We start from the raw sequence: 12,337 nt of genomic DNA on the forward strand, positions 1-12,337 counted from the left end.
TGGTGCATATTAAAGTTCGAACTTCTTGGTAAATAACAAATAACAATTACGATAATATACCACATTATCGCTAAGCGTATTCAAGTGACCTCGCATTGGCTGTCGTAATATCGTCAAAATGTATATAGGTAGGTCTTTTACTATCAAACAATGCTTTTTTATCGTTCAGGAAACAAAAATGTTTCTCGCAATTATGCCACGGTCATTATACGCGATTACATAACGTCCATTTTAAAACGCTTTTTTTTCCTTTGTTACGGCTACGGATCGTGCGATGCACATGGCCTCGTCTTCCGGTTTAGTTCTCCAGTTTCCACGTCTCGTCCAGTTCATCGACAATACAAATTAGCTGCACGCTTGTGCATCTAAGTCGTGCCGGCGCAGGAATTTTTATGCACCTGTTTAGATTGCATTTCACGTGTCAGACCTTAGTGATCCGTTAAGCACGTTGCGCTATGGTCGCACATATGGTATGTACATACGTGAAAATGACACGAAACAAGGCGCATTTCGATATCCTCTATTTCCTTCTTGACATCATTCAATCAAATTAAACAATCACTCTTTGCCATTTGTTCCTTGTTATCGAGATAAATTTGAAAAGAATCTGTCTCCATTAATGATTCGATTGATAAATGTAAAAACAGGAAATGTAAAATCATTTCCGTCAAAATGTTTCAAGTGTTTTGGGCGACTATAATAATTTAAAAGATAAACAGTCACCGTATCGTTGCACGAAGTAAGTAGGATTATTATATCACACTCGGAAGTGGCCAAAAATTTTAAGGGCGTTAAACAACGATGATGTAAGAAATTATATAAATTATATAAATGGTACTGTATAATTTCAGACATTGTGTAAATGTTTTTAGATACACGTGAAAAAACTATTGCCACTTAACTGGAAGTATTTATAAAATACGTACATATATTTTAAGATATACAACACGAGCAACGAGATTTATAATTAAAATCTTATACATATGAAAAAACATCTTGTATATTATATATTTTACAAAAAATATTCTTCTATCTTCGTGAATCATAAATGTTAAAATGCTCAAATTGATGTTTCAAATTAACTTGTTCGTGAAAACATTTATCTAAAACTCTTTTAATGAAATATATCTAATCAGCTGCAATAAATTTTGCAATCGTCAGAGATATATGAAGATTTAAAAAATTTATTCCAAGACAATCGCTGACAAGACTTTATAAGTGAAAGGAAATGTGTTGAATCTGAGACATTCCATATCTCAGCAAAATCCATCATAAGATTACAAAAGACGATTCGCATTATGTTTTTTCATTTAAAATGTCAGTAAGAAGGGAGTATCCCCACTCGTATTCCTCGTACCTCGTTGTGCCTTGTACAACGGCTATAACTTGTCACCGATTTTCAGTAGTTCTTCGGGCGTCTTATCAAGTTGCACGTAGTTATACAGTAATATTCCTAGTGTTTTTACAGTGTATATAAGTAAATATTGTTTCTGCCATTGCATTTTTCTGCATTAAATCGTGTAGTATAAGTATTTATCGTGAAACGTCATGTGTAGATAACCTGATACTGAAATTTATTGATTAATTGATACTAAAATTGTGATAAAATCTAAATAAAAGTTTTATCAATTTTCTGAGTTAGAAAAGCGACTTAATAGGAATCAATTTGCAATCAATTTCAGATACTTATAGTATACTTTCTGTCACTTGATATATAAAAATTGTAATAGTGTGCCGATTATCTACGTACATTCAAATTACAGTCAAACGTTTTCTACAATAACATCTTGTTATCAACGCTATCTACTCGTGCGATTTCAATGAGATTGCAAGGTGTACGAGAATTTATTTATTATTTCGACGGATGTCGGCGAACACATTCTTTCATTTTGTGTCAGTAGAAAACGAAAAGAGCCTCGAAAGGAAAACATATATGTACATATATTTTAATAAAGTGAGGTGAAAAGCAAGTGACATGTCTGGAAGGGCAAATCTGGCATTTGAAGTAATTTCTCTTTTATTGTCAATAAGTTTCATTAAATAATTCATAAATTGTAATCAGTGAGATTTTCTACATATTCAAAATATTTTTTATTATTTAAAATTGAAAAATTTTTTCTACGTATTATTTTCATTAAATATTAAAATACTTATATCACCTTTTACATAATTTCTTCTAACTGTTATGTTTATTTGATAAATAAAATGTGATTAGAGAAAAAGTTTGTTATATACTTTTAATCAATAGGACACTCAATTAAATACATTAGAAGATGGTCGCCAGCGAAGTGAACCTATTATGCATCAGGTAAGCATATTTTCATTTTACCAGCATAACGAAAGAATAGTTTAGTTTGACGTGTTCAATCGTCTACAGTTTTTAGCACATAAACAATTTCATATATAAGTAGTACTATACTAACTAACGTAACGTTATTTATATATTCACTTTTTGGAAATTAAAATAAATAGAGCACTAGTAACTTTACATTGTTGCTATTGAAAATTTTACACAGCATAATAATAATTCAAAGCAATATTAATATTAACATATAACATCGTTTTCATGCAGAATACTAATTCTTATCGTGAAGCAAGAAAGCCTTGGGCGACTAACAGTAATGCAATCAATGCTTATCTCTCAAAACATCAAAGGGTTTTTAAGATCTTTGGCTTGATAGTTTTAAATCTTCTTATCATAGTCTATTTAGTCTTTGCAGGCATATATTGGAAAAATAAACGTGAGTTCATTTATTTCAACAGAATTCAATCGTAACTGACTGATAAAGTATCAGTTAAATGTACATAGTGACATAACGATACAATGCGTTTTACATTTTAGAAAAAAATGCAAATTGCGATTTTCAATGGTGCGAAGGCTTTGGGTTTCTGCTCATCCTTACAGGACTTATTTATTTTGGTTTATTTTATTTTTTGATTATAAAACGATATTTTGGGAAGTACATTTTACAATGCTGTCAACCAGCAATAAATTCTTTAAAGCGCTTACAAAGTACCAAGTAAGAAATTAATATTATTTTATCTGTTAATAGAAAGAGAAATTATTTATCAATTTACAACAACGTGAAAATTTCCAGATATGGGACGCGCATCGGAGCGACGGTTTTCTACTTAATTATACTAATAGCTATCATTACTTTTCTTATCATCGATACCGTAAATTCAAGAGAGAGGCTGATTAGTATTCTCTGTGTTATCTTCTTGTTGGGATTAGGTTGGATATTCTCTAAACATCCGGGACAGGCAAGTAGATCATATCTTAAAGCTCAAGTGTTTAAATTGTTATTACAAATCTGCGATCATACTTATCAATTCTTACACTGATAAAGAATAGATTTCTTTTCACTATTGTTTGAAACAAGTTTACGAGAGAATAATTGATTTATTTTACACTTTATTGTAATAATTATTCCCATCTGTCGCATCGGCTCGAACGCGTTCCAATTATTATGACACGAGTAGTACCAGGGAAAATTGCTGGAGGCATGTGGGTAGACGCGTCGCCAATTCCGCTGGAATTAACCCACTTCATTAAATCGTCTAATGTACTTAATGCACGCAGATCTCTTGTTTATAAACTTTTTGTATGTAGTATACAACTCAAGGTGTTCTATTTTCCAGAAGAGAAGAGAAAAAAATCCCAAGTGCATATCTAAAATGACAAATTTCTTTTCTTCTAAAATCTAAAATCTAAAAATCTAAATTCTTTTAATGAAACATAAAATAATCTCCCTCATTTATTGTGGCTTCTAATTTTTCCATTAATTTTACTAAATCTATGTATATATAGGTCAATTGGAGACCTGTTATTTGGGGCTTGATATTACAATTTATGCTTGGACTTGTCACACTTCGATGGCCTGTTGGTCGCAGCATTTTCCAATGCGTGTCTGACAAAGTGGCCGCTTTCTTGGATTACGCTAAAGCTGGCGCTAGCTTTGTATTCTCAGAAGACATAGTCAAGAAAGGAGTCTTTGCTTTTGCCGTTAGTTAACTCGCAATTCTAATTATTTATATTTAGAGATATAAAATAATTAATTTTATCATTGGAAAATTTTTTCGTTGCTTTATTAATTTTTGTAAGCACTTTCGTTTAATTTCTAATTTTTTGTATCATTGCAAATTATTAATATAGATTGCTCCATTATATAGGTGCTGCCTGTGATTTTTTTCTTTAGCTTCATAACACAAATTATGTGCTATCTGGGTACAATGCAGTGGATCATCGTAAAATTAGGATGGATTCTGCAAAGCATAATGGGCACAACGCTGTGTGAATCGTTATCCACCGTTGCTAATCCTTTCATTGGAATGGTAATATTGTATAAATTATTTAAATAACTTACAAATAATTCGTTTGTATTCACATAATGTTCTAATTATTATTCTAATTCCAATTTAAAGCTGCAAACTCGTTTTGTCTTTCAGTCAGAATCCCCACTTTTGATTAAACCATATATCAATCAATTGACTTCCTCTGAGCTTCATGCTATATTGGGCTCGGGATTTTCTACGGTTTCTGGTTTGTCGCACACATTTCATAAGTACAAGTCACCGATAGCATTAAATTCTAATTTATAATTGTATTTGCCCACTCATTGCAGGCTCAGTATTAGCCGCTTATATAAAATTTGGTGCTGAACCGGCTCATTTAATAACCGCTTCCATAATGTCTGCACCGAGTGCTTTAGCCTATTCCAAGTTATTTTATCCAGAAACTGAGCAAAGTGTCACGAAATTCGAAAATATTAAACTTGAAAAATCGTGAGTGCTTTTTAAATTCAAAATTTATAAATCACTTATTATTTACCGATCATCATCCAATTATCGTTGGTCTTGATAACGGCGCTGTTAATAAAATTTGAATTATAATTAGGTCGGACAGTAATATTTTGGATGCCGCAACGAATGGCGCATTAGCCGCACTCCCAATCGTTTTGGGCATAGTCGCGAATATCGTAGCTTTTGTGGCCTTCATTGCATTTGTAAATGGAATACTCTCATGGTTCGGTGGCCTGGTTGGTTACGAACAACTAAGTCTCGAGGTATATAAAAAAGTTTTCACCTTTTAAAAGTATATTCGTTTGGACAGATTTTAGAATTGTAGTTTTGCAGGTGATATTGGCGAAAGTTTTTATGCCACTGAGTTGGATCATGGGCGTTCCTTGGGAACACTGCGAAGACGTGGGGACGTTGATAGGTTTGAAGATAGTGGTGAATGAATTAGTCGCTTATCAAAGGCTGGGCGAATACAAGGACCTGGGCCGAATATACGGAAGATCGGAAGCAATAGCCACATTCGCGATCTGCGGCTTCGCGAATCCAAGCTCAATTGGCATCCAGGTCGGCACTTTTTCATCTTTGGCGCCAGAGAAGAAAGAGCAAGTAATTGATGTCGTTGTGCGAGCTTTTTTTACTGGTACCGCCGTCTGTTTTCTCACAGCCAGCATCGCCGGTAAAGTTGAAATCCTAATTTCTATTACGACTCTTCCTTTAAGTTGCATCGAATATTACATTATCGAGTTTCATTTAATTTTATTTCAGGTATGTTAATTGAGGATACTTCATTATACTCCACAAACGCTACAACGCCAACACCAAATTCCACTTCAACGACACTAACTTCGTTAAATATAATTTAAAAAGTTATATTAAGAAATTGTGTCACAATATTATATACAATCGTATTAAAATTCACATATTTTGGTCTCATCTTTAAAATCTTTCATTTTAAGAAGAAATAGTGGTACGCAAAGAATTACTCTTACAAGGCAATTGTAAGCAAATAATATTGCAACGATGACGGTAAGAGGAGAGGTAAATAAACTTTATTACATTCTTTTTATCAGTAATAAGTTTTTATACAACATCGAAGTATAGTTTATAAATAGCACGTACGAAATTACCGATTCCGACGGGAAACGATACTTAAACCTAACAAAATTAATTTCGCGCGCAATGACATATACTAATTGTAAGTTGAGATGACAAGGTTATATTACATGAGTGATATTACTTATTGTACGCTTGTGCCATTGTTTGTACGTTGTCAATGTGTATAATAATTATACATATCGATTATAAAGAAACGCATGTTCCCAAAAGTAAGCATGCTCATTTACTAATAAAAATTAAGATAATATATTAACTATACAATATCTTGATAATATCGCAACAAGATAAAATCACAATATCTCGAAAATGTGGAATGTCACGTGCCGTGTTTGAAAAAGCCAAAAATGTCAATAAAATATAGCTTTTACTTTCTCGTTTATGGTAGAGCATGCAGTTGGTAAGTCGTATAAATGCTGTCAGTGCAGTTGAACACATCGGCAGTCACCTCCAACATTTTGGGCAAAACATCTATATTCCGCTGGACATGTTCGCCGCAAACCTGAGAGTCGAGCAGATGTGAAGTGGACTATTTCAAGAGATCACTTGTAATCGTAAAATAAGTTAACCGGTTTAAGGGGGGAGGGGGATTATCATATTAGATGCTAATGTATAGCATTATTAAAATAATTTATAAACGTGAATTCACTGACGATAACACTTCCACTTACGGGGATTAACCTGTGTTATAAGGCTGGTATGTAACTGGTGCACAGGATAAGTTGGAAAGAATACGGTATATGGATTCACTCATTAATTTAATTTAACTGGCTAGTTAAAATTGTAATATTAACTGGTTTACCTTTTTCAATAGAGCCTCTCTGGTAGGCATAGTATACATCGCAACTATCGCAGCTTTTCTGATCACCCATGGATGATGCTTGGCCAAGGTCTTGTTATACGCGTCTTGACAGCAACAAGCTGTTTTATCAATATCTGAGAGGTCACCCAGTTGTTGTAAAAATTCTTTAATAAAATCTAGAAGATGAAACAACGTAAGATAACCGTGAATTTCTGAAGATTATCGAGGGATATAACAATACAATACCTAAACCTCTATGTAGTCGCAATAAAGTACGTGCGCCATTAACGAAATCGCCTTTCTCTAGAAGTTTGTTTTCTCTCTCATATTCAATCATAGATTTAATAGTCGTATAATTCTGAGTATCTTTATTTGTCAACTCAGTCAAGACGTCTATCTTGTGCTTCAGATCAGAAGAGACGAAGCTGAAGACACTGCCCATCAGCTGAAAAAATCTGAATGTGCACGTAGCATGTTACAAACATAATTCTCTTATAGATGTAATCTCAAATCTGATATAGATTAATGAAAGATAACACACAATTAATTTGCTGAGTTAACGAGGTAAATAGGTGACGGTAGATAGCGGCGAAAGAAATTTAATCTGTTAACAATATTACAGAATTACAATTTTTATATACATATATGCCATATACTTCACTTATTTCCAAGTACATAAATTTCAAATTAAATTTTGACTTATTAAATTTCGTATAAAAGCAATATAAATAATTCATACTCAAAACCAACACATAATACAACTAAAATTTGTAATGCAATAATGTAAAATATTTATTTTGAACTATTTATCACTTTGACATATCGCAAAGATTGCCCGTCAAACGCCAACCGTAATAAATCAACAGCCTGACGATTTGAAAGCCGTGCACGACAGTGAGGTTATGTAAAATGATAAAAGACAAATCAGTGTTCCAACTTACTTGTACAGTTCATTGTAGGCCTCTAAGTATGCTTTTAGATCGATATCATCATTTTCCAAGAGAGCTTGATCAAAAAGATCGTGCACCGTGCGTAAATCGAAAAAACTCAATTCCGACCCCTCCGCCATTATAAAGGTGCTGCATTCAACCGAGTCGCTATATCACTAAAATCGACTCTGCCTCTGCGCCGCGTTACGATAAGTCTCTGTTACGTTATCTCCTTTGAAGCCATAAACTCTCGAAATCAGTTCGCAGACATAACCATCTGCCTATCACGGTTACTGACAAGCAATGCATGACGTATTTGACAATCGATGGCGTCATTTTCAGATCAATGACAGTTTTTTCTCGCACTTACCATTTGAGCTCTTGCATTCATAACTCGAAGCCGTTTCACACGACAAAGAACAGAGAAATACAACCTAGCGCACTCTACTTAAGTTCACCTACGTATAACTTCACATGATACATCATTAAAGTGTGTAAAAAAACATGTATGCATAGTAATATGGTTAATTAATATAAAAGTGTTCAAATCATCAAGACTTGCCAATAGTTTGAGGTAAAAATCAGTTTAGAAAAATAAAAATTCAAACAATGGGAAGAAAGAGGTGATGGAAGGTAACGTCCATGATGTGACGACATATTTGGACAAATGGAGCAGAAAGAAACGGCCGCAACGTCTTTCTCGCAAAGTTGTTATTACGTTAGATATCTTGAGCATAAAATTCCATCACGATTTTTCGCAATACTAAAAAATAATGCGGAGAAAATGTGTTACCAGTAGAAGGGAAGTAAGATACTTCGCTAAGCGATACACGTTCAAAAATGGTCGCCTGCATAGTACCGGCATCCTCCACGAGACGCGCTACGTTCCAACTCATCATAAACCTTGTATATATTCAAACGAAGCGATAACTTGTATTATAAGCGAAAATATGTACGTATTTAGATATTATCTGAAAATTTAATTCAACAATCTTTTTTTTCTATCGTGCAAATATCACATTTTGATTTTCTCATCATAGATAAAATGTGCGCGTAGCTGCAGACTACGTCTTTCAATACACAGCAGGAATTGTATTTGCACATTATTTACTCCCGACCTCTATTTGTCGAACAATCGCCCTGCGCATTTACCGATTTGGTTTCAACAAGGGGAACTGGGAAACTCCTGTAAATATCTTGCCACCCCGTCTTCGGGCTTACTTGGACCGGAATATTTCAGCATTTCTATGCACGAATGAGATAAAAATACACGCTGACAGAATTAAGCTCAACTTTTCTCTTCGGTTAATATCTAAATGCAGAATAGAATCATCATTTTTGCATTCGCTCACAATTGTAAATTGTGATATATAAATTTGCTTCGTGACAATAACGTTAGATGTATAATCATACGTGTTAAAAGAATGTATAAAATAAAAATGATATTCTATTTTGCTCTCCTCAGTCCTCCCTCCTGCAAGTAATTGTCTGGCTAATTTGATCATTCGTCCACTGCGCCTTTGATAAATTGAGTTTATGACATGTTCGGCCCATTTCAAGTATTATTACTGCATATTGATGCAATTTATGGCACAGTGGTGCTCAGAATTGCGCAGTCATTGATATCGTACGTGACAGGGAAACATAAACAAAGAATACTAAAATCTCGCTGACACGTCGGTTCGTATAGGTAACCGGTCTCCCTGCGGGCGTTAAATAATTCACCGCAACTGGGACTGAGAGTCGGACGAGAGGCGGGGTTGCGGAGAAACGAGGGAGGCGGGGTAGGTTGAAGAGCCGATTAAATATTCAGATGTCCCTCAACGCAAATAGAGTAAAGTCAAGCGCGACGTCGAGCGCGGAAGCGCATAATCTAAAAACTATGCGAGCTCGAAACGAAAACGGATCCCTCGCTTCTGATAATAGACTTCCCACAGCGTACGACGTATCTCTGGCAGATCGTTTCCAAAAATCCTGCCGATGAAGAAGATTGCCAAGGGATATCGTCCTCGCGGAGAATCGCGATGAATATTCCGGTCGGACAAACGTGCCATGGACGTTTTTACGACGGCTACACATTTCCGGTCAAGCGATCTCACGGGGGCGCCGACTTCAACGACCAATCGCCCGACGTCGTAGCTGCGGCGCATAAAAATATGTCACTAGGGTGCCGTAATATCTTCGTTGTTGAGACTTATTGACGAGGAAACACGCCGTGCTCCCTGGTCTTGATTCTTGGGCGTAGCACGCTCAGCGATCGTATCTTCCCTCAGTGGGCACTTTCGTTCCTCTTTATCGCTTTGCTCTCGAAAACACGGAAACCGACCGCCGACCGGCTAAAAAGAATCGTTCAACGAGGCGTGCATCGCTCATCGTTCTAATTATCTCAGTAACCCAATCTATCCGTCGCGCCGCGTCTTGGCTTCCCGCCTCCCTTCGGAACTTCTCGATTCTCTCGTCTCGGTCTGCCGCCGTGCCGCGCCACGCCGGCCTACCAGCAACCCTCCTCGACTCTTCTCCGTCGTTGTTGCCATCGTCTTTCGTACAATCATCCCTCTTCGTCTCTCCCGTCCACATTGGACGTTCGGTCGCATCCTTGTCTCTCCTCCTCTCTCTCTCTCTCTCTCTCTTCTTAACAGCTCGCCATCCCCTTCTTTCGATTTCGGAATCTAACTGCGGAATCGTCGACGACCGCCCATCTAAGTTTAACAATTAACGCTCGAGCGGGGAAAAATAAATTAATTGCACACAGCCGGCGCGCGAGACATGTCACGAACATTCGATCTAATCGACGAAGATTCCGCTCTCTGGCATAGAGGATAAATGGGATTTCTTTTGCCTACTTCTCGACTTAAAATGTATTTCTATCGCGTATCGCTTAGTGGCCCACAATTTTTTAAAAGATTAATAATATGTATATTGAAATATTAGGTAATTGATTTTCAAGAAACCTATATTGACAAGCTAAATCCAAAAAGTCTAAAAATTAAATGAGTCTTTGAACAAATGTGGAAATCGCCGTATCTTCGCCCTCAATCTTTTTCCCTCTCTCATCGTTCTTTTGTCCCGATTGTCAGGGATGTCAGAAACGACAAGACGACAACTAGAAGACGAGAAGGGTGTTTGTCATATGTCGATAGGCGTCAGAATTGACACATTCGCCGAGTGCGAAACGGAAGTGGCGTTTGGGGCGACGTACTAGAGGGATTCGAGGGTGCAAGACAGATAAATATTTGAGGAATTTGTTGTCGGATGAAGGCGGCGTAAGGGATTCATCGCTTGTTTGGCGGTTCTGTGAAGGGAATTTCGAACGATTTTTATAGTTTTGCATACAGAGGATGCCCAGGACCGCCAAAAAAATAGATATATACTTTTTATTATTTTAATTTACATTGTCGACACATGGTTGATCGTCATCAAGAAAGTGTGATTGAGCGAAGCGTGATAATACGTTTGTATCAAAGTGCTAGAGTTAATATCGCATTACTTTTCATTGTTCGAGAAGGAAGAAACAAAAATCGTAAATTTCAGCAAAGTGTCAGACGTGAATGGAAGAAAGATAACGGGGTAACAATGAGAAATTTCTAACCCTTCGATACACAGCGTTACACCCTCGTGTGCGGTTCGTAGGAAAAGTTTTAGGTGAACTGCGTACGAGGGTTGGAGACAGACCTTTTCGCAAAAGGGTCTAACGACAGTTTTGTATCCCATGGAAAATCACTGTCAACCAACAAGAGTCTGTAAAGTGTCGCATTATACAAATACATACATACGCACGCTCGTAGAGTCGTAGTCAAAAGTGTCGATGACTGCCGCGTTGGAAAACTTTCTAAAACAAAATACACAAAAAATTTAATTTGCCAAGTGTACAAATGAAGACATAAATGTTAAAAAACTCAACTTACATATGCTTTAAAATTAAAATTTATCAACGTTTAGTGTGTCTTAAATAATGCATTACACATAATTAAGCAATTTCTCTTTACTGAGGTATTACATAATAAAGATATAAATGCATAAGGAGATATTAAAAATTATCTACGTAGAGAGAGAGAGAAAGAGAGCCACAAATCAAAGTATAATTAAAGGAATTTTAATTTAAACTTTTGTCAATGACCGTACATGAAGTAAAGGCGCATACTCTCACATACATGTACACACACTTAACGGCGGGATGTAACAGATATAGACGGCGCCTGCGAAAAGCCCGGATACCCAGGGTAAAACGAGCCTGGGAAGTTCATTAATGGATTAAGAGTGCTCGATCGATACGATTAGCGCGACGTGGCCAGCCGCTTCTGATATGCACAACATGCATTCGAACGTAACCTAGAATCCATGATTTTGTCGTGCATGGAGGTGATTAATTGGAAAACAGGGAAATAAAAACGTTTCGTGAAAAGAATTATGTTGTCAATTTGACTCCGAATAACTACATTGATCTCAATCGCTAGTATTTCAATCGGATTTTTTTACGTTACGTAGAAAAGCATTTGTTATTTCATTCTAGCATTAGTGAGATTATAAATCTATAATACGCTATAAATATAATTATCTCAGAACGACAACATTGTTTTTCCACGAGATATAAATGAAAAAATATTAGAAACCAATATTTATCTTCCACTACGCCGCGAACTATTACTTCATATCGATCTTCGGGATTGATATGAGTGCCGTGTAACACACGTCC

General features: G+C 36.0%; 2 protein-coding genes across 7 annotated transcripts; one reads left to right on the top strand and one right to left on the bottom strand.

Annotated features, from left to right (window-relative positions):
* Positions 1–285: 285 nt before the first annotated feature.
* Positions 286–5,735, top strand: LOC105566878 (solute carrier family 28 member 3-like). 6 transcript variants are annotated; one of them, XM_012021264.1, is made up of 13 exons: positions 1,346–1,529; positions 1,902–2,005; positions 2,249–2,308; positions 2,573–2,741; positions 2,843–3,020; positions 3,099–3,264; positions 3,812–4,006; positions 4,174–4,335; positions 4,450–4,543; positions 4,626–4,785; positions 4,898–5,066; positions 5,137–5,476; positions 5,566–5,735. In XM_012021264.1, exons 2-13 carry the CDS (start codon positions 1,976–1,978, stop codon positions 5,661–5,663), a joined length of 1,821 nt encoding a protein of 606 aa, XP_011876654.1. In that variant the 5' UTR covers positions 1,346–1,529; positions 1,902–1,975; the 3' UTR covers positions 5,664–5,735. The 6 variants fall into 6 exon arrangements, with proteins under 6 accessions (XP_011876656.1, XP_011876654.1, XP_011876652.1 ...); XM_012021262.1 differs by having other exon boundaries at positions 1,346–1,477; positions 1,731–2,005; XM_012021261.1 differs by having other exon boundaries at positions 1,346–1,477; positions 1,764–2,005.
* A 125-nt stretch (positions 5,736–5,860) lies between these two features.
* Positions 5,861–7,967, bottom strand: LOC105566877 (ceramide-1-phosphate transfer protein). The gene is made up of 4 exons (XM_012021260.1): positions 7,657–7,967; positions 6,962–7,170; positions 6,716–6,891; positions 5,861–6,415 (listed from the first exon to the last, which is right to left on the bottom strand). The coding sequence occupies exons 1-4, from the start codon at positions 7,782–7,784 to the stop codon at positions 6,293–6,295; spliced, it is 636 nt and encodes a 211-aa protein (XP_011876650.1). The 5' UTR covers positions 7,785–7,967; the 3' UTR covers positions 5,861–6,292.
* Positions 7,968–12,337: the final 4,370 nt, after the last annotated feature.

This window comes from Vollenhovia emeryi, unplaced genomic scaffold (genome assembly GCF_000949405.1).
Source record: "Vollenhovia emeryi isolate VEMERY1.0 unplaced genomic scaffold, V.emery_V1.0 DF939142.1, whole genome shotgun sequence".
NCBI lineage: Eukaryota > Metazoa > Arthropoda > Insecta > Hymenoptera > Formicidae > Vollenhovia > Vollenhovia emeryi.